Source organism: Salmo salar, chromosome ssa10 (genome assembly GCF_905237065.1).
Source record: "Salmo salar chromosome ssa10, Ssal_v3.1, whole genome shotgun sequence".
In the NCBI taxonomy this organism is placed as follows: domain Eukaryota; kingdom Metazoa; phylum Chordata; class Actinopteri; order Salmoniformes; family Salmonidae; genus Salmo; species Salmo salar.
Genome location: NC_059451.1, coordinates 83,665,777 through 83,688,415, shown reverse-complemented (window position 1 = coordinate 83,688,415; position 22,639 = coordinate 83,665,777). Strand labels below are relative to the sequence as shown.

Below are 22,639 nucleotides of genomic sequence, written 5' to 3'. Positions count from 1 at the left end.
ATTTCGTTTACTGGCCCAACGCTTTTAACAGCTATGCTACCTTTCTCCTGGGAGGAGGAGGAGGATGATAGACTGACAGATGGGGAAGGAAGACTGACTGACCAGGAGGACTTTGGTGGTGTGATGGTTCTGGAAGGAGGACTCTTCTCGGTGATTTTCTATGAGGGGAAATCAGACAGATTTTCAGTGGACTTATCACACACAAACTGTGATACTTTGCATCCAATTGCATTCTCTATTATTCTATGAATCTGCTCTTTGGTGAACTTAGCTCTGTGTTCCCAAACATTCTAACCCCTACTGCAATTATTCATCAACCTCACACTTATATTCGCTCTCCCTCTTCTCTAACCCCTTCTATCATCTCTTCCCTATCTAACTCATCTCCCTCCCCAGTGCCCAGTGCCCTCTCTCACCCCACTCTGTGAGTTGCATGGCCACAGTGTGGTACACATTCCCCAGCATGTTGGTGTAGACAATGTGGGCCATGGAGGGCAGGTAGAGCAGAGCTCCAGAGAACAGGGAGCCGCTGTCCTGATGGAAGCCCTGTACCAGGGCCTCTCCGTGGTAGAAACCTGTCATCCCCAGCACCACCAGTCCCATGAACAGCCCCACTAGGGGCAACGACACCAGGCCCACACGCAGCTGCCTCTGCCACTCCGGGAACAGGGGCTCCAGACGGCCTGTTTCAGGGTTGAGCCCCAGGGTGCCTTGGAAGCCGGGGCGGGGCCCGGCGAAGCGCTCGGCCAGGTTCAGTGTGCCCCAGCGGTGGGAGAGGGAGGAGCTCCGGCGCTTCCACAATTCGATGAACAGCGTGGACCATAGCATGCTGAATACAGCCTGTACCATGTGACCGCTGACCGAGGGGCCATCGTCGTCATCCTCCATCACCCCCTCCACGGCCTGCTCCTTCACCACCCCACCACCTCCAGGCAATAGAAAGGTCAGGACCAGGCCCAGGAAGGCAGGGGGAACCAGGGCCCAGGTGTAGAAGTCTAGAAAACTGAAGTAAAACGCCACGGTGCTTCCAAAATATGATTGTATTGCATCTGCACAGGAAGAGAGCGAACATTAGCAGGACAAAGGAGTAAATGTGTGTGTTAGAGCTGGGCGATATGGATAAAAATCCATATCACAATAAATTGACATATTTTTGGCAATAATGATAAATCATCAATAAAAAACATCCGGGAGGGGCTAGGAGATATGGGCAAAAAGTAATATCGCGAATGTAACTATTTTGCCCAATAACAACAATGTACAACAATAATACAAAAATATCAATGGACAGTTACTTTACATTAGTGGTATGGCACTAGACAACTTGTCAGTGCCAAGTAAAACAACTGAGATGGTAGCCGATGATTAAAACAGTAAGCTATTTCATCGAACATATCCAGGAAATGCATGATTTGAGATTTTGATGTGCAACCTGTCAAAATTCTTCAGAGAATTTGACAACATCTTTGCATATTGGCCTCATTGCTGTATTCTTCACCACCTGAGGAAGTGGGATCTCAAAACACTTAGCTAGATTGCTAACTCTAAATATGATATTGTTGCTATATAGCCATGTAGGCTCAGTAAATGTAGTCTAATGTCCAACAAAAACCTTTCACCGCTATGCCTAAGCTATAGTTCCACTTTTACAAGTGGTGCCATGAACTCAATATTAAGAGGTGAGAAATACATGATCTACTTACAGAAAGCTGTGACTCTCCTTTCTGTAACTAGAACAATACGAGTTGCTTTGAAAACTGTATTTTTCTCACAATACATTTTGATCAAAGGTCATATGCTTGTGCTTCTCAGAATGCAGCTCTACCTTCTCACAGTGGGGATTTGATTTGGATCTCTTTTAGTCCCAATTTGGACTAATCTTCCAAGAGTCCTTAAACATTAAAATACAATTTATAATACAAACACATTTTCACATATAACACACTATTACAAACATACATAATATACTAACAATGACCCAATAAATACTCAATCTAAAAAATATTGATTCTTCATCTACTATAGTCCCACAACATTTAAAGGGTTTTAAAATATTTAAATGTATATATTGAAAGGTTTCTGTTTTGCTCAGTTAATTTATTCAATTTCTTTATTGCTCTAAATTGAAATTTTCTTTTGCCTATTTCTCTTTTCTGTCTGGATAACGCATAGATGGTGGACAATCTATTCCTAGTATTTACGGAATGTCTGTCTCTTACCAACTGAATACCGTTGTGAATAGAACTTAGCCATTTTAAATTATGTATATTATGAAATAAAATAAGCATGTTTTTTCCAATTATCTTGTCGATTGATGACCTCACAGTGGGGCGATGGGAATGAGAGTCTGCAGCCAACAGCAAAACAGGGACAGGCAGATACTTTCATAGCAAGAATAAATTATTGTTATTTGGTCAACAACTATTGCTGTTGACCAAATAATGGTTTTAGCACCATCTACAGGAACGTTGTGTAGCAAAATCACCGACATAGGAGGAAGGCAGTTTCTGTGTCTGTCATTTTTGGTTTATCATCCCAGCTCTAGTGTGTGGGTGAATACAGTATGTAACTATTTTGTGTTTGCTTTACTGTATGTTGTTGTTTACCGAGAGGCTGTCCCCATATCTGCTTCTCAGAGTACCACCTTCTGCCGAGGTCATTCAGTCTCTGCTGGTCATGTACAGGGAAGATGTCCTTTATCACTCCTGCCCTCACCAGCTTCTGACCTACAGCACAGAGACAGGACAGATAAGCTACTAACATTATTACACATACAGGAGGTAACATACCTTCAGGCTCTGATCAGGCCCTACACCCAAACAAGGGCACTGCGTTCATCCACCACTGGCCTGCTGACCCCCCTACCTCTGAGGAAGCACAGTTCCCGCTCAGCCCAGTCAAAACTGTTCGCTGTTCTGGCACCCCAATGGTGGAACAAGCTCCCTCACGACGCCAGGACAGCGGAGTCAATCACCACCTTCCGGAGACACCTGAAACCCCACCTCTTTAAGGAATACCTAGGATAGGATAAAGTAATCCTTCTAACCCCCCCCCCTTAAAAGATTTAGATGCACTATTGTAAAGTGGTTGTTCCACTGGATATCATAAGGTGAATGCACCATTTTGTAAGTCGCTCTGGATAAGAGCGTCTGCTAAATGACTTAAATGTAATGTAATGTAATGTAATGTAACATAGCCAGAAGCTTGGCAGCATACGTAAGGGACAGTGCAGATCACAGAGCAGTGAGAGAGGACCGCACTGAAATAATCAGCCAGAGGTGGTGCTCTGCTCTGCTGCAGAACAGCTTAGCTAAGCAAGATCATGACATAGAAGACAGAACATGCTGAGGTAAACAGAATAGCACACATGCGCACAAACAATACTACTCATATTACAGAGCAAGTGATAAAGCTTCATATGATACCAACTTTTGCTTCGTAGCACCTACTTTGCAGCACATTGTGGAGTCTTAATGGAAGCCTGGGTAAGGCCAAATGTCACAAATATTCCAACTTCAATTAATGCTTTCTCAATTATGCATTAAGATACAAATGTCAAGTACATGTCAACAATCCTTCCTATTGTAGGACCTTTCTATGGATAATATTTAGTGACAATCCCCAAAATCATAGTCCTTTTTTGATCTAGTTTCCTGAGGAATCACCCAACATCCCCATTTATAGTATATCACTCTATTCACATACCTACACACACACACACACACACACACACACACACACACACACACACACACACGTAAAGACTCACAGATGTTCTCCCAGGCCTCCAGGACCCCCGGAGCCTCTGGGACTCCAGGGATTCTCTGCTTCTTCTGGGCCTGTAGAGAGTCCAGCTCATTCTTGACTATGTACTGACGCTCCGCTAGCGTCAGGAACTCCTGCATATCATCTAGTAACACAGAGGACAGGCGTCAATCAAGACTGTCGTGTGAGTGTGGCAAGCGGTACAGGAGCGCCAAGTCTAGGACCAAAAGGCTTCTCAACAGCTTTTACCCCCAAGCCATAAGACTCCTGAACAGGTAATCAAATGGCTACCCGGACTATTTGCATTGGTTTTCCCCCCCTGCAACCCCTCTTTTACGCTGCTGCTACTCTGTTTATCATCTATAAGTAGTCACTTTAACTATACATTCATATACATATTACCTCAATTAGCCCGACTAACCGTTGCCCCCACACATTGGCTACCCAGACTATCTGCATTGTGCCCCGCCAACCCCTCTTTTACGTTGATGCTACTCTGTTTATCATATATGCATAGTCACTTTAACTATACCTACATGTACATATTGCCTCAATTAGCCCGACTGTTAGCCTCGCTACTGTTATTTTCAGTCTTTTTACTGTTGTTTTTATTTCTTTACTTATCTTTTGTTCACCTAATACCTATTTTTTACTTAAAAATTGCACTGTTGGTTAGGGCCTGTAAGTAAGCATTTCACTGTAAGGTCTACACCTGTTGTATTCGGCGCACGTGACAAATAAACTTTGATTTGAATGCATTTCAGTTAACAGGTGTGCCTTGTTAAAAGTTAATTTGTGGAATTTCTTTCCTTCTTAATGCGTTTGAGACAATCAGCTGTGTTGTGACAAGGTAGGGGTGGTATACAGAAGGTAGGGGTGGTATACAGAAGATAGCCCTATTTGGTAAAAGACCAAGTCCATAGTATGGCAAGAACAGCTCAAATAAGCAAAGAGAAACGACAGTCCATCATTACTTTAAGGCATGAAGGTCAGTCAATACGGAAAATTTCAAGAACTGAAAGTTTCTTCAAGTGCAGTTGCAAAAACCATCAAGTGTTATGATGAAACTGGCTCTCATGAGGACCGCCACAGGAAAGGAAGACCCAGAGTTACCTCTGCAGCAGAGAATAAGTTCATTAGAGTTACCAGCCTCAGAAATTTCAGCCTAAATAAATGCTTCACAGAGTTCAAGTAACAGACACATCTCAACATCAACTGTTCAGAGGAGACTGTGTGAATCAGGCCTTCATGGTTGAATTGCTGCAAAGAAACCACTACTAAAGGACACCAAAGGACATCATGTTTCTTGGGCCAAGAAACACGAGCAATGGACATTAGACCGGTGGAAATCTGTCCTTTTGTTCTGATGAGTCCAAATTTGAGATTTTTGGTTCCACCCGCCATGTCTTTGTGAGACGCAGAGTAGGTGAACGGATGATCTCTGCATGTGTGGTTTCCACCTTGTAGCATGGAGGAGGTGTCATGGTGCTTTGCTGGTGACACTGTGATTTATTTAGAATTCAAGGCACACTTAACCAGCATGGCTACCACAGCATTCTGCAGCGATACACCATCTGGTTTGCGCTTAGTGGGACTATCATTTGTTTTTTTAAAGGGAAAATGTCCCAACACACCTCCAGGCTGTGTAAGGGCTATTTGACCAAGAAGGAGAGTGATGGAGAACTGCATCAGATGACCTGGCCTCCACCATCCCCCGACCTCAACCCAATTGAGATGGTTTGGGATGAGTTGGACTGCAGAGTAAAGGAAAAGCAGCCAACGAGTGCTCAGCATATATGGGAACTCCTTCAAGACAGTTGGAAAAGCATTCCAGGTGAAGCTGGTTGAGAGAATGCCAAGACTGTGCAAAGCTGTCATCAAGGCAAAGGGTGGCTAAGAATCTGAGATATAAAATATACTTTGATTTGTTTAACACTTTTTTGGTTACTACATGTGTTATTTCATTGTTGTGATGACTTCACTATTATTCTACAATGTAGAAAATAGTACAAATAAGGAAAACCTTGAATGAGTAGGTGTCCGAATTTTTGATTGGTAATTATATATATTTACATTTAATATGTAATTTGGGCTATAATATGTGTGTATCTATTCCTACAGAAGGTGTATTGGGTACTGAAGATCTACACAACAAGTTCAATTACTTGGTATTAACTGCTGTTACTGTTAATATCCCTCTACCTTTCCCCTAACATTACTGACGTTCTTACCAACATTGCTGAAGTTGTCTCTGTCGTGGTAGGAGAAAGCAACCATGTCTTCATTGTGGTATTTCTTACACAGACCCAGGTCCTCTGTGGCTTTGAGGAATGTGCAGCGAGGAGCAGACACCACGATCACATCCCCACACTCATCCTCTCCAGGGTGGGCCAGCAAAGCTGCTCCTAGTCCAGTGAGGAGGAGAGAGGGTCAACTTAAATACTTCTGCCTCTACTGCAGTGATCTTAGAGGGTGTATATGCTTTTGTTCAGCCCGGTACTTAATGACACAGCTAATTTAGCTAATAAACTAAGATACCCGCGCACTGATGAATGCCCCCGCAGTTGTATTGTGCAACACTTTGAGTCAAAAGTCTTTGTCAGGCTTAAACCACATGCATAAAGCATTCACTGGATGAGGGAACACTACTTTGAAACTCTTGATTAAATAAGCTAATCATCAAGCCCAGGGGAATTAATTGTATCAGATGTGTTAATAGCACTCAGCAGGACCAAAACAAGCGACACAGATGGAAGTACAGTTAGACCTCGGCTCTGCCGATAACCCGATATGACCTCTTACCTCCGTGTCTCTTTGAAGCTTCAATCAGGGAGATGAGCCATCTCTTGGTGACAGGCTGGACGTTGTCTGACAGCTGGATGAGGACCAGGGACTCCACCTGCTTAGACACGCAGCAGGGACAGCTGACCTGTGTCCATGAGTCCTGGGGCAGGACCTTGGTCTGTATCTGGACAGAGCTATCACCCAGCGACATCATCACGTCCCTGTGGAGAGGCAGTGTGAGGAAGACAAGGAGTTTTACTGTATCTGTTATACACTGTAATCCACACATTTACAAGGGTCGTTCCACCTCAAAAAGGCACAAGAAAGAGGATTTTGACACCCACCATCTCAGATTGTTCTGAAATGGTTTCTGTAGTTACAAACAGATAAGATGAGCATTCCTGCAACATTATTTGGATGAAATATAATTTGATCTGAGAAATTAAACTAATAGATTGCACTTCAATTGGCCATTTTAATTTATAGTATTCATATAATATTCAATAAATATAGTACCCAACATCCAATTTGGACCAAACTTCTTCCTACCAATGAGTGTTTAGATATAGGTTTGCCAGTGGATATCTGTAATGGTAGACTCAGTAATTCCAGTTTAGTCTATCGTTTTTCTGATGTGATCAATTATTCCTTCAGATTTAATCGTACTTAATTATCCATTGTCTCCTGGCCACAGAACAATTAGCAAAAAATATTTGATATCGCTACTAATGTCACACATTACATTCATCCTAGGTACTGTACTATCAACTGGCATGCTAAATTAGGCAGCTGTAGATGTGAGGGGGAAAACAAATATATTTATATTATCTATAAAGATTATAAAAAGGCCATTAGGTAGCTAGCTAGCTTAAACGCAATAGGATTATGATCAGGATGTCTTGTCTAGTCTGTTTCACTGCATCTTAACTAAGCCTGTTGGATGAGCTAGCTAGCTAGGTTGAAACTGCTGGGGGAGCGCTAACTCCCAACATCAGCCTAGTTCATCAATGTAGCTAGCTAATGAGTTTAGATAGGAAAAACTATATTTGCTAGTTATAGTTTTTTTAAAGACTTGCTACTGACTATTGAACACTTTTTGCCAAACGAGTTATCTAGTTCCCCTGAATGTTTATTGATGAATTGGTAACTGAAAAAGTAGCGAAGAGGCTGTTGTTTTGGTGTACTTTAGCTGATAAAGAATAGGCTTGTACATGTACACATTAGTGTTTCATTAATTAACTCAGTTGGACTGAATAGGCACATTTTTATTCGTGTTTTTGCAATTCATGTGAAGGGAGTAAGATCACTAGAAAGGAGCATGCTGACAGACCAGGAAGAAAGCTGTTGTTGCACAGCAAAGGTATTACAGTCAATGCTTATGAACTTAATATGGTGTGTGAATTACTCATTTATATCATTGGCACTAACAAAAGGTTTGGATTATTCAGCAACATGAGCAGTAAATGCTAACACGGCTTTGGTGATGAAAGGTGATGTCACGGAGGTGACTGTATCTATAGAAGCTGACCCCATACATTGCATTATATGGCCTGAATCTAATTCACCTGGTATCAGTTTTACCCAGACAAATATATGGTGTGTATCTCTTTGGCCCATTCTTCTTCGAGGTTTATTGGCAGACTACACTCATAAGGTGTATTGCCGCCACCTACTGTACAGGATAGTAAAAAATCCCCCCCAAAACAAAATATGTTGTCGATGAACAACAACTAACCAAATTCACGCAACTACTGTTGGGGGGGGGGAACCTCTTTGTTCAGTACTTCCTGTAACATTTCACCTGTAAAGTCCTGGAGATCCAGAAATCTATTTGCCACCTTCACAATGATGTCCAGCTTCTTGGATTTTTTTTATTAGTTTTGCTAGTATCACTTGCGCCATAAACGCAACAATGTCCACCTTCGCTGTTAGTGTGTCGGGATCCTTCTCCTGCATGGCAGACTGTGGGACATCCACTACTATCTCTACTCACTCCTTTAGCTATTTTCACTGCCTCACATAGGAGACCTGCTGGAAAGCTTTGATCCTAGCTACTGCGACCTCCTTACAGGGCACTCCGGGAACGTGATTCCCATCACAATTACAGCAACATGCTTCATCTGACTCTTCAACTACGACATATTTATTCCATCGACAAACACTTGCCAGATGTCCAAACTTTTTACAACTGTAACACTGCAGCGGCTTCTGTACATATGGTCTCACCGAATATCTCACATACCCAAATCGGGAGAACCACTTCACGACAGTAAAACCGATAGGCTCTGCTCCTTTCCATCTATCGTTTGATTTAAGTGTTGTCTACCACTCCTGGCATGTTATCCCTAAACCACACAGCCTCTATGTCCAACGAGCTACCAGAGATGACACCTTTTTAACCGGTGCCCTACTCTGAAAATCATAGCGTTCCACTACATACGTCGACAACTTGTAGCACCACAGAGCTCTCCTTTCGAGCTTTTGACACACTTATAACGCTCATGGTTACTCTGACCGATTCCACTTTACCCAATTAGTCCTTCACCATCTTTAAGACCGCAAACGTGTCACCCAAAAAAAACATCCTTGCTCGTGAATCGCTCTCCAACCATAAACTGCTCTTCCTTTCCAACTGTAGACCTTTTTACTCCACTCTTCTTCACCATCGTCCACTCATTCTCACCAACTGTACTCGCGCCAACAGAATCGCATAATGCTTCCGCCATTGCTCCTGCCCTCGCCCTCTTTTGCCCCTGGTATCTCTTTCCCCTGTTTATCACGGGAGTAATTAATTGAAGCGTCACTGATCTGGACCTGGGAGTTGCTTGCACCTGTTCTTTATTTAAGGTGAACGCCAGAAGTAGCACACTGAGAACGCGTGCTGTTGCTGGAGCAGACCAACCAGTTTCCATTTATGGAAATTGGGAGGGTGAACGCATGACCCTTCCCAAAGCTAAGTACCTCTCTATAGTTCATTCCCAACATTTCACCTGATAGCACTGCCTGCCGACATTCTCTACTGTTTTGTGTGCCATGCACTCGTTGATGCCAGTGTACCTATTGTGCATCGGGTTGAACCAGAAAGGAGGCCTTTTGGGATACTGGGAGGTTGAAACACGTTTACCCTTCCCCTAAATGTGACTTTCATGGCCTCCCGAGTGGCGCAGCGGTCTAAAGGCACTGCATCTCAGTGCAAGAGGCGTCACTACAGTCCCTGGTTCAAATCCAGGCTCAACACATCCGGCCGTGATTGGGAGTCCCATAGAGCGGCGCACAATTGGCCCACCGTTGGCCGGTGTAGGCCGTCATTGTAAATAAGAATTTGTTCTTAACGGACTTGCCTAGTTAACGTTTATATTTTTATTTAAGTAGCCTACCCCTCTCATTCAATCCGCACCATTATATACTCCCAACCGGAGCCTGTTTTCGCTTTGCCATTATGGGCTATTGTGTGTAGATTGAGGGAAAACAATGATTTAATCAATTTTAGAATAAGGCTGTAATGTAACAAAATGTGGAAAAAGTCAAGGGGTCTGAATACTTTCCGAAACCACTGTATTATGTGGCTGTCCATGGTTCTGTTTTCGGTGTGTGTGTGTGTGTGTGTGTGTGTGTGTGTGTGTGTGTGTGTGTGTGTGTGTGTGTGTGTGTGTGAGAAAGTATAAAAAAAACATGTTGACTCACCCTACTTGTAGAGAAATGCCAATGCCATTCTCCTTTCTTTCATGTTGACGAAACAGTCTATGGCTGTCATACAGTACATGCTTTTAGTGTTTGTTGTCCTAGGCTACCTGGCTAAAAAGCTTGCTCGCTAGCCTAACTTCCTTTCATAGGCAACGATGAGCCAGCTAGTTAACGTTAGCCCACTACATCTAGGTACATATTGAACTTCCATCCTTTAAGGCCAGGGGCACAATGTATGAATTTATGGTTGGATCAGAATCGATGTTATAATCATTGGCTGGTACGCCAAATTAAGTAAAATCACAAGTCCAAATCCCCATCTTCATCCATGGCTAATTTGGGAAAGGAACAATTTTAGCCACCGGAGGACAACGACACAACAAGATGCAACAATTCAAGTTTTTTTCTGTCAATTATGTCTTACTCTTGATGTGGTGATTGATGTGAAGCCAAATCCAAACTGGCTTCCCTTGACACTTTTTATTTATTTATTGTAATTCTTTTTGGTGCACCAGGACCATTTAAAGTTGAGCTCACTCAGTTTAGCTCAACGCTGATTGGCTATTATTTTATACTTATTTTATCAAGCGAGGCCAAACGCTCGCTGGCTTCCCTTGCATAGGGGCAACAATGTCATACTCTTTTTGACCAGACAGTACCAAAAAGATGGGCTACACATAGAGGGGCGTCGTTTCGCTCGCTCTGATGCTTTCTCCGGGTGAGATACACACAAGTATGTGGACACCCCTTCAAATTAGTGGATTAGGCTATTTCAGCCACACACGTTGCTGACAGGTGTATAAAATCGAGCACCAAGCCATGCAATCTCCTTTTTCATGGTTTGGGCTAGGCCCCTTAGTACCAGTGAAGGGAAATCTTAACACTACAGTATACAATGACATTCTAGACGATTCTGTGTTTCCAACTTTGTGACAACAGTTTGGGGAAGGCCCTTTCCTGTTTCAGCATGACAATGCCCCCATGCACAAACTGAGGTTCATACAGAAATGGTTTGTCAAGATTGGTGTGGAAGAACTTGACTGGCCTGCACAGAGTCCTGACCTCAACCCCATCGAACACCTTTGGGATGAATTGGAACGCCCACTGCGAACCAGGCTTAATCGCCCAATATCAGTGCCCGACCTCACTAATGCTCTGTGGCTGAATGGAAGCAAGTCCTGCAGCAATGTTCCAACATCTAGTGGAAAGCCTTCCCAGAAGAGTGGAGGCTGTTATGGCAGCAAAGGGGGAACCAACTCCATAGGTTTACTTACAAATGTGTGCATAACATGGTGTTTTATGTAGGCTACACTTCCAATGAAGTAGCCTCATAGGCCTATGCTTATTATCTTGTCAATGTAGGTCATGGATTGTGTGAAGGATTGCCGTGTCCTTTCGAGATCAAGGGCTGCCCCCAAAACCGTGTCATGGACCTTGCCAGGGGGGCAAAACCCCATCTGAGACAGCTAATTTCACGTTCCATTATTATAACCTAACAGCCAACCGGTCTAGCCACTAGCCTCTGTCTAAGGTGAACTAGTGGTAGCCTAAGTTAGCTTAATAACTTAAACAAATAGCCTATAACGGAGACGATGCCCCTGTTTTGGGATAACCTATGCATCCTTCATTCCTCCCATCCTTGAAGACTCATAGATGGCTAGTTTATTTCACTGTTGTATGTTATCTACTTCACTTGCTTTGGCAATGTTAACAAGTTTCCCATGCCAATATCGCCCCTTGAATTGAAATTGAATAGTGAAGGAGATATTATGCTAGGCTACCAACCAAGTTATGTCAGATAAGTGATTTATTTATAGCCTATATAGCTTATCATAATTGATCTAATAGGCTGATATTTAGATCAATGATTATTTCGAGAAAGGGAGAATGCCTCCATGAATATATTCAAACAGTGCCTTGGATTAGCTGGTTGGTGCATGCAAGAGTCGCCCTTGAGTTACACCTCCTCCCACAGACACTTGCGTAAAACCCCTGCTTTGTTGTTCATTCGCCCCGAAGCCGTTGGATAGCCCTATCCTATACATCCACTTGCCCACTGTAACGTACGACTAGCCTACAGGTTGGGGCACTCAATCTAGCGGGCTGCTATAGTTTTGTAATGAGTGCAAAATAGCGGTGTAGTAGCGAATTTGGAAAGCCGCTTGACATGGGACATACACACGCATAGCCCCCGATCTCCAGGATACCAAGATAATTTGTTTCATTGGGTGAGCTAACGTTACCTACTAGCCTATTGTTATTAGAAGAATAGTTGCCATAAGGGGGAAATACTACTGTTAATAAAGTACCATGGATAAGGTCGTTAAGTTTCCATTATGCACAGATCTTTGCAAGGTGTTCGCTTCGGCTACACAGCGAATTCGGAGGGCAGACTGACAGGGACCCCAAATTCTCTTCGCATTCAGTTAAAGTGCACATAATGTTTTTGTTTTTGTTTGTGCTCACAACGCACCATGGCCTTTAGAGTGTATGCCTATAATCTGAAATGGACAGTTATTAGATTGATGCGCAGTGACACATGTTTGAACTAGTGTATTAGTTCACTAGATTGATAGCCGTGTTTGTTTTGCCCCAGTTTTTTTTTTACCGCCCACACACAACCTGCGGTCTTTACCTATGTATGTAACCACGGTTCCTCCTTTTAATCTTTTTTTTTTTAACCTAGGCAAGTCAGTTAAGAACAAATTCTTATTTTCAATGACAGCCTAGGAACAGTGGGTTAACTGCCTGTTCAAGGGCAGAATGACAGATTTGTACCTTGTCAGCTCGGGGATTCGAACTTGCAACCTTTCGCTAACTAGTCCAACGAACCACTAGGCTACCCTGCCGCCTCGCTCCTTCTGAAAATAATCTGTGGCACAACCTTTTCCAGGTCCTAATACTTATAATAATATGGTTATTATATGCTAAAAGACCAAGGATTTCCTTCTTACTAAAGCCAATTCTAAAGTATACAGTAGTTTCATCAGGTCATCTAACACACAGCAACACGGAGTCAGGGAGACACTTATCCAAATCTCTACATTCATCTTGAAACATAACTGAGACTTTATTCTCGAAGTATTGTCACTTTATTCTCGAAATGTCGTTGCTTTATTTACAATTTAATTTAGACTTTATTCTCGAAATATTGCCACTTTTTGAAGTACTACTTTGCAAAAAATAATAATCCAAGTATCACCACCTATCGCTGTTTATTTATTATTTTTCTTCACTTGGCCCTAAAATTCTTCTGTAGCATAGACATTTAAAATTGCTAAACAAAAGTAAAAAATATATTGTAGTAAATAGATTTGGAAAATTATTTGTAACCATAATTTAGCAGAGATAGTTTCACTTGACACAATCAAAGTTGGTTATAAATATACAGTGCCTAGAGAATGTCTACACCCCCCTTGGATTTCTTCACATTTTATTGATACAAAGTGGGATTAAAATGGATTTAATTGTAATTTTCTGTCAATGATTTACACAAAATACTCTGTCAAAGTGTTGGTACACATGCAAGTTTTGGAATATTTTTATTCTGTATATTTTTGTTATTTTCTCTCTGTCATTTAGGTCATTATTGTGGAGTCCCTACAATGTTGTTGATCCATCCTTGGTTTTCTCCCATCACAGCCATTGAACTCTGTAACTGTTTTAAAATCACCAATGGCCTCATGGTGACATCCCTAAGCAGTTTCCTTCCTGTCCTGCAGCTCAGTTCAGAAGGACGACTGCATCTTTGATATGTGTGAGTGCTTTAATACATCAACGACAGTATAATTTTTAACTTGACCATTCTTAAAGATGCATTCAATGTCTGATTTTATTATTTTTACCTATATACCAATCACTGCACTGGCTTTCGAAAAGCTCCCTGGTGTTTGTAGTTGAATCTGTGCTTGAAATTCAACACTCGACTGAGGGACCTTAAAGATGTTGTATGCATGGGGGACAGAGGAAGGGGTAGTCCTTCAAAAATCATGTCAACCTCTATTTCACACAGAGTCCAAATAACGAACTATGTGATTTGTTAAGCCACATTTTACTTCTGAAATAATTTAGGCTTACCTAAACAAAGGGGTTGAATACTTATGCAAAGTCCAGACTTTCTATAGGCACTGTAAGTCTATTCACACAGTCATTGTTTGAATTTCGATATCACAAACAGTTTGTTAATAGCAGTTTTAGGCAGTGATGGCCCGCCCATTAGTTGACCCACTTGTGATTGGAAAAAAATGTATATTGTTCAAAACAAGCTGTTCAGTTACCCACTACTAAGTGACTATACTGCCCCTCCCCCCCACACACACAAAAATTGTCACAGCTATTTTCACAGTAGTTCGCTCCCATTCCAATTTCCATCTATCTCGGAAATAAACTCAGCAAAAAATAAATGTTCCTTTTTCAGGACCCTGTCTTTCAAAGATAATTCATACAAATAACTATACAGATCTTCATTGTAAAGGGTTTAAACACTGTTTCCCATGCTTGTTCAATGAACCATAAACAATTAATGAACATGCAACTGTGGAACAGTCGTTAAGACACTAACAGCTTACAGACGGTAGGCAATTAAGGTCACAGTTATGGAAACTTAGGACACTAAAGAGGCCTTTCTACTGACTCTGAAAAACACCAAAAGAAAGATGCCCAGGGTCCCTGCTCATCTGCGTGAACGTGCCTTAGGGATGCTGCAAGGAGGCATGAGGACTGCAGATGTGGCCAGGGCAATAAATTGCCATGTCCGTACTGTGAGACGCCTAAGACAGGGAGACAGGACGGACAGCTGATTGTCCTCGCAGTGGCAGACCACGTGTAACAACACCTGCACTTGAATCGGTACATCCGAACATCACACCTGTGGGACAGGTACAGGATGGCAACAACAACTGCCCGAGTTACACCAGGAACGCACAATCCCTCCAGTGCTCAGGCTGTCCACAATAAGCTGAGAGAGGCTAGGCTGAGAGGCTGGACTGAGGGCTTGTAGGCCTGTTGTAAGGCAGGTCCTCACCAGACATCACTGGCAACAACGTCACCTTTGGGCACAAACCCACCGTTGCTGGACCAGACAGGACTGGCAAAAAGTGCTCTTCACTGACGAGTCACGGTTTTGTCTCACCAGGGGTGATGGTCGGATTCACATTTATCGTTGAAGGAATGAGCGTTACACCGAGGCCTGTACTCTGGAGCGGGATCGATTTGGAGGTGGAGGGTCCGTCATGGTCTGGGGCGGTGTGTTACAGCATCATTGGACTGAGCTTGTTGTCATTGCAGGCAATCTCAATGCTGTGCATTACAGGGAAGACATCCTCCTCCCTCATGTGGTACCCTTCCTGCAGGCTCATCCTGACATGACCCTCCAGCATGACAATGCCACCAGCCATACTGCTTGTTCTGTGTGTGATTTCCTGCAAGATAGGAATGTCAGTGTTCTGCCATGGCCAACGAAGAGCCTGGATCTCAATCCCATTGAGCACGTCTGGGACCTGTTGGATCGGAGGGTGAGGGCTGGGGCCATTCCCCCCAGAAATGTCTGGGAACTTGCAGGTGCCTTGGTGGAAGGGTGGGGTAACATCTCACAGCGAGAACTGGCAAATCTGGTGCAGTCCATGAGGAAGAGATGCACTGCAGTACTTAATGCAGCTGGTGGCCACACCAGATACTTACTGTTACTTTTGATTTTGACCCCCTCTTTGTTCAGGGACACATTATTCCATTTCTGTTAGTCACATGTCTGTGGAACTTGTTCAGTTTATGTCTCAGTTGTTGAATCTTGTTATATTCATACAAATATTTACACATGTTAAGTTTGAAAATAAACACAATTGTCAGTGAGGACATTTATTTTCTTTGCTGAGTTTATGAAGTTATTTCAGAATGGAAGTTAACTGGCTAGCGCATCATGCTTTGTGACATTGTTAGATCATGTATTTTTACTTATTGCATAAGCATGCTTGTTGCGTTATCCCTAGTGCACTTATTCATTCATGAGCTGCCTGCTCGTTCTGAATGGTATAATCTAATCTGTTCAAATCAGTGGCAGCATATGTAGGAGTGGTCATTGTTTTTTGTTTTTTACATGTTAGTGAAATAGGTATATTTATGCTTTTGTTGAAATGCACAGATCGCTGTATATATCTTCTCCAAGAAACTACTGGTAGTTTGAAAACTTGGCATCATATTTCTGTCATGCTGCTTTGTTGACAACTCCAACCACCACCACCATGACCCCCCCCACCCCCACCCCTCACCCCCAGACTATTCAGCAGCTGCAGCCACTGGTTTTACGAGGAGGTTATTTTCCCCCCTGCCTTTCCTTCACCAGTTGGCTGCCATCTGACAATGGCCCATAGAAACATCTAAACTATATCAACTAATTTCCTACAAAGGCATATAATAACAGATGTAGCCTAAAGACAAGCTTAAATTGACAGTAGTCTGATGGGTGACAGTATTATCAATTGCCTTGTAGCCTCTGCCGAGTCCCCAACAAATGGAAAGCGAGTTTGCACTTTTGGATGTTAAGGCAATACTCCATCTTAACTCCTCCTCTACATTTACTGGATCGGTGAAACAGTGCACAAAAGAACCTCTTGTTGTTGTCAAGACCAGTATGTAGAGGATCTAGTTTCGGCCATTTCTTTTACGCCTGCTACACTAGGTTAATTGCCTAGTGAAAGAAGAGATTGCAGCGCAGAGTGGGTAATTGACAAAAGGGAGCGGGTTTACCAAAAATAAACTTTTAGAAATCATCCTTCATGCAGTTAAGGCATTTTTATTTCATAACCTATCGGAAAGAGCGGGTTCAACGGTTTCTAAAACACATACATTTGCCCAAAAAATGGAAATTAAGGCATGGCCTCTATTTCAAAATATCACTTTTGCAGAATATTACAGCCGCTATTCAATGCGTTCTACATTTGAGCACATATCCGTAGTGTTTGTGTTCAGGACCCCTGAACAGGCCACACCTTGATTGCGGCAGCATAGCCATAGGCTACTAAGCACAGACTACTAACATAATTCAACTTAAAGTATGATATTCTGTTCTTTTGAAATAAAATGTACATATTTTTTAAACGTTTATAAAGACCTGCCTTATCAAAATAATGTTGACTTTCTTTGTAGGTGTATAACACTTGAATTGTGGTGTTTTTCTGTTTTTACATATAGTGAGTATACCAAACATCAGGAACACTTTCCCAATATTGAGTTGCACCCCCCCCCCCCACACACACACTTTTGCCTTCAGAACAGCCTCAATTCGTACAAGACATGGACTCTCCCGTGTTGACTCCAATGCTTCCCACAGTTGTATCAAGTTGGCTGGATGTCCTTTGAGTAGTGGATCCTTCTTGATACACACAGGAAACTGTTGAGCGTGAAAAACCCAGCAGTGTTGCACTTCTTAACACAAACTGGTGCACCTGGCACCTACTACAATACACCATTCAAAGGCACTTCAATCTTTTCTCTTTCCCATTCACCCTCTGAACGGCACACATTCTCAATTGTGAACATACACAATCCATGTCTCAATTGTTAAAAATCCTTATTTAACCTGTCTCCTCCCCTTCATCTACACTGATTGAAGTGGATTTAACAAGTGACATCAATAAGGGATCATAGCTTTCACCTGGATTCACCTGGTCAGTCTGTCATGGAAAGAGCAGGTGTTCTTAATGTTTTGTATCCTCAGTGTACAATATAAAACAAACTTTACCTCAGTGCCTACCTGCTCTAAAAAGTTGGGTAAACAATACTTTCCTGTGGATATTTTGTCTCAAGTTTCAAGCAGCTGAAGGACAAATTGCACAGACAACCGGTAGAGTAAGTTTAAATGTAAACATTTTTTTTTCAACATTCTGGCTTGTAAGAAACATTTACACGATTTTGCAAGCATTAGTTTCAGGCTGAATATAACAATTTTGTATTATAGCCTGATTAATCAGACTAGCAGTATTTGAACAGACAAGCAACTTCCTCTTAGCTCTGCCTCTGTATACATAGATACAACATGTAATGTCACGGCCAAGGAAAATGAAAGATAGAGAAGGGAGTGGGTAGGGAAAGAATAAGAGTGAATGAGGGGCTGTACAGTACCTGACAATGTGCTGAGGTTTAGGTCAATAGGCGTATGCGGATGTCCGGCCCACACCCCCTCCGATGTGATGTTTAAATACACACAATGTGGTCCTGAAATCAAGGTGGGGCCTGTTCAGGGGTCCTGAACACAGCCACAAACACTACGGATATGTACTTGCAGATGGGTGAGTCGGAGTTGCAGGACAGGAATGCAGTGAAACTTCTACCTCCCTTCAGGGTGTGGAGCTCCCTGACTGGCACCTCCCAGCTCTGCCTCTGTCTGTCTGCAACTCTGGGTCCTACTGTCCGACAGAGTAGAGGACTGCATTCCCACAGGAATCTCGCAGTAGTCAGACACACAGCATTGAGATGACAATTTTTTTTTGTCCTAACGATTACTTGGAAACACAATAACAAACAATTTTGGATTGACCAATGTAGATATTTTCAAATACATGCAACTTAGAAGTTTTATATCACAAAATGTTGATTTTAAATATTTTGGACATCAGAGCAATCTTATTTGATTTAGAAAAGGATATTCAAATGATTGATAAACTATACAAAACCTTGCAGAGCCTATCCAACTGACAATTTCTTAGGAAAAAAATAAGCTATTGGAACCAAGACTAAAAAAGAACTGATTGGCACAAGATGGAGGGAATGTTGGAACATAACTAATGAAATGACAGTCAACGAATATATATATACGCTTAATCCAGTATAAACTAATGTATAGAAAGACACAATTCACAAATTCTTCAGCACAACGGTAGACTCATGTCTTAAGTGTAAAACTAACAATGACTCAATCCTTGCCTTCTGGGAATGTTATAAAGTCCAAAAGTTATGTGCAATGTTATAAAGTTGTCTGTCAGAAGTATTACAATGTAAATTTACTTTTAATCCGTCTGTCTGCATGTTTCAAGACATGGTATATGAGGGTGCAGTGAGATACCCGATTGGTTGGACGATACTTTTCTCGTCAATCATCTTGGAAAAAAAGTATACTTAAACTGGAAATGAACCAATCCTACGTCATTAACACAACGGAATGGTCAAATGCTTTATCTAAATGTTGAAAGTGCTAGTCGGGCATGCGAGATCCGAGATCAAGCGTGCATAAGCCCATGTGTGGTCTCATTTAGAGTAATTTTCTTGCGTAATGCAACTTACTACATTTGATTAGGAAATATAGCCTATTGATCACCCATATTTGTCTCTACATGCAAATTGTCCCACTCCTAAAAGGTCACATTAGGCTATTAAATAGCAAAATGTAGGCTATAACTCAAGAGAAAATGCAAGTGTCGGCTCTCGCTCCAACTTTCAAACTATGTTTAGCCTATTAGCTGATAGGTATAGCCCAGTAATACCAATAGCCTAATATAAATCAAATCAAATGTATAGCCCTTCTTACATAAGCTGATATCTCAAAGTGCTGTACAGAAATCCAGCCTAAAACCCCAAACAGCAAGCAATGCAGGTGTAGAAGCACGGTGGCTAGGAAAAACTCCCTAGAAAGGCCAAAACCTAGGAAGAAACCTAGAGAGGAACCAGGCTATGAGGGGTGGCCAGTCCTCTTCTGGCTGTGCCGGGTGGAGATTATAACAGCACATGGCCTAGATGTTCAAATGTTCATAAATGACCAGCATTGTCAAATAATCATAGTAGTTGTCGAGTGTGCAACAAGTCGGCAACACAAGAGTAAGTGTCTGTTGTCTTTTTCATAGCCGATCTTTGAGAGTATCTCTACCGCTCCTGCTGTCTCTAGAGAGTTGAAAACAGCAGGTCTGGGACAGGTAGCACGTCCGGTGAATAGGTCAGGGTTCCAGCAGGTCTGGGACAACAGGTCTGGTAAACAGGTCAGGGTTCCATAGCTGCAGGCAGAACAGTTGGAACTGGAGCAGCAGCACGGCCAGGTGAACTGGGGACAGCAAGGAGTCATCAAGCCAGGTAGTCCTGAGGCATGGTCCTAGGGCTCAGGTCCTCCGAGAGAGAGAAAGAAATAAAGAGAAAGAGAATTAGAGAGAGCATATTTAAATTCACACAGGACACCGGAAAAGACAAGAGAAATACTCCAGATGTGACAGACTGACCCTAGCCCCCTGACACAAACTACTGCAGCATAAATACTGGAGGCTGAGACAGGAGGGGTCAGGAGACACTGTGGCCCCATCCGATGAAACCCCCGGACAGGGCCAAACAGGTAGGATATAACCCCACCCACTTTGCCAAAGCACAGCCTCCACACCACTGGAGGGATATCTCCAACCACCAACATATAATGGGCCATGTAATGAGCCATGTAAGAATCTCTGGTAATATAACCTATTTCTTATGTTATTGATGGACATTTTGATTATTGCCAATGAAGCGCAAAATTGCTGGGAACAGTGTTCATTTCGTCAACAACAATAGTGACTACAATATTTATCAAACAACCTGGGGCACGTTCAGCAGGACGCAATGCTTTGGAATGTTCAGATAGAAATATGCTATGTAGAACAAACATGCCTCTCTGACATGTTGAATAAGGAATCACGTTGGCTCTATTCATCAAATTTCTATCTGCAACGTTGTAGAACATTTTGCAACTGAAAATGACCCTGTTAACATTACCAACAGCAATACAGTGCCTTTGGAATGTATTCAGACACCCTTGACTTTTTCAACATTTTGATATGTTAGCCTTATTCTAAAATTTATGGGAAAAAAATTATAATAATCGCATTAATCTACCCAAAATACCCCATAATCACAAAGCAAAAACAGGTTTTTAGAAATGTTTGCAAATGTATAAAAATAGAAAGCAGAAATACCATATTTACATAAGTATTCAGACCCATTGCTATAAGACTCTGAATTGAACTCTGGTGCATCCTGTTTCCATTGATCATCCTTGTGATGTTTATACAACTTGATTGGAGTCCACCTGTGGTAATTTGGACATGATTTGGAAAGGCACACACATGGCTATATAAGGTCCCTGGCTATATAAGGTCCCACAGTTGCCGTGCACGTCAGATCAAAAACCAAGCCATGAGGTCGAAAGGAATTGTCCTTAGAGCTCTGAGACAGGATTGTGTGAGGCACAGTTCTGGTTAAGGGTACCAAAAAATGTCTGCAGCATTGACGGTCCCCACGAACACAGTGGCCCCCATCATTCTTAAGTGGAAAAAGTTTAGAACCACTAAGACTCTTCCTAGAGTTGGCTTTTCGTTCAAACTGACCAATCAGGGGAGAACGGCCTTGGTCAGGGAGGTGACCAAGAACCCGATGGTCACTCTGACTGAGCTCCAGAGTTCCCCTATGGAGATGGGAGAACCTTTCAGAAGGACATCCATCTCTGCAGCACTCCACCGATCAGGCCTTTATGGTAGAATGGCCAGACGGAAAACACTCCTCAGTAAAAGGCACATGACAGCCCGCTTGGAGTTTGCCAACAGGCACCTAAAGGACTCTCAGACCATGAGAAACAAGATTCTCAGGTCTGATGAAACCAATAATTAACTCTTTGGCCTGAATGCCAAGTATCACATCTGGAGGAAACTTGGCACCATCCCTCCAGTGAAGCATGGTGGTGGCAGCATCATGCTGTGGGGATGTTTTTTCAGTGGCAGGGACAGGGAGACTAGTCAGGATCGAGGGAAAGATGAACGGAGCAAAGTACAGAGATCCTTGATGAAAACCTGCTCCAGAGCGCTCAGGACCTCAGACTGGGGCGAAGGTTCACCTTCTAACAGGACAACGACTCTAAGCACACAGCCAAGACAACACAGGAGTGGCTTCGGGACAAGTTTCTGAATGTCCTTGAGTGGCCCAGCCAGAGCCTGGACTTGAACCTTATCGAACATCTCTGAAAAGACCTGAAAATAGTTTTGCAGCGACGCTCCCCATCCAACCTGACAGAGCTTGAGAGATCTTCTACGAAGAATGGGAGAAATTCCCCAAATACAGGTGTGCCAGGCTTGTAGTGTCACACCCAAGAAGACTTGAGGCTGTAATCGCTGCAAAGGGGCCTCAACAAAGTCCTGACGAAAGAGTCTGAATACTTATGTAAATGTGTTTTCATTTTATTTATTTTTTATATATACATTTGCAAACATTTCTAAAAAACAGTTTTTGATTTGTCATTATGGGGTATTAATTGTAGATTGATGGGGGGAAAAAATTATTTTATCCATTTTAGAATATGGCTGTAACCTAAAAAAAATTGGAAAAGGTCAAGGGGTCTGAATACTTTCTGAATGCACTGTACAGTATATGCAAAGAAAGGAAAAGGGATCGCAAACAATTGATTGACTGA

General features: G+C 42.4%; 1 protein-coding gene across 3 annotated transcripts in view; it reads right to left on the bottom strand.

Annotated features, from left to right (window-relative positions):
• The window catches only part of LOC106560923 (anoctamin-10), a 31,366-nt gene extending 12,746 nt beyond the window's left edge, over positions 1-18,620 (bottom strand). For 2 of the 3 annotated variants that reach the window (XM_045688144.1, XM_045688142.1), the window contains exons 1-7: positions 18,349-18,620; positions 6,568-6,770; positions 5,997-6,170; positions 3,770-3,910; positions 2,607-2,753; positions 417-1,049; positions 103-158 (exon numbers count right to left, since the gene is read on the bottom strand). In XM_045688144.1, the coding sequence (XP_045544100.1) occupies positions 103-158; positions 417-1,049; positions 2,607-2,753; positions 3,770-3,910; positions 5,997-6,170; positions 6,568-6,763 (1,347 nt within the window). In that variant the 5' untranslated portion in view covers positions 6,764-6,770; positions 18,349-18,620. The remainder of the gene's footprint in view (positions 1-102; positions 159-416; positions 1,050-2,606; positions 2,754-3,769; positions 3,911-5,996; positions 6,171-6,567; positions 6,771-18,348) is intronic. The other variant, XM_045688143.1, reaches the window with a different exon arrangement.
• Between the last annotated feature and the right edge of the window lie 4,019 nt (positions 18,621-22,639).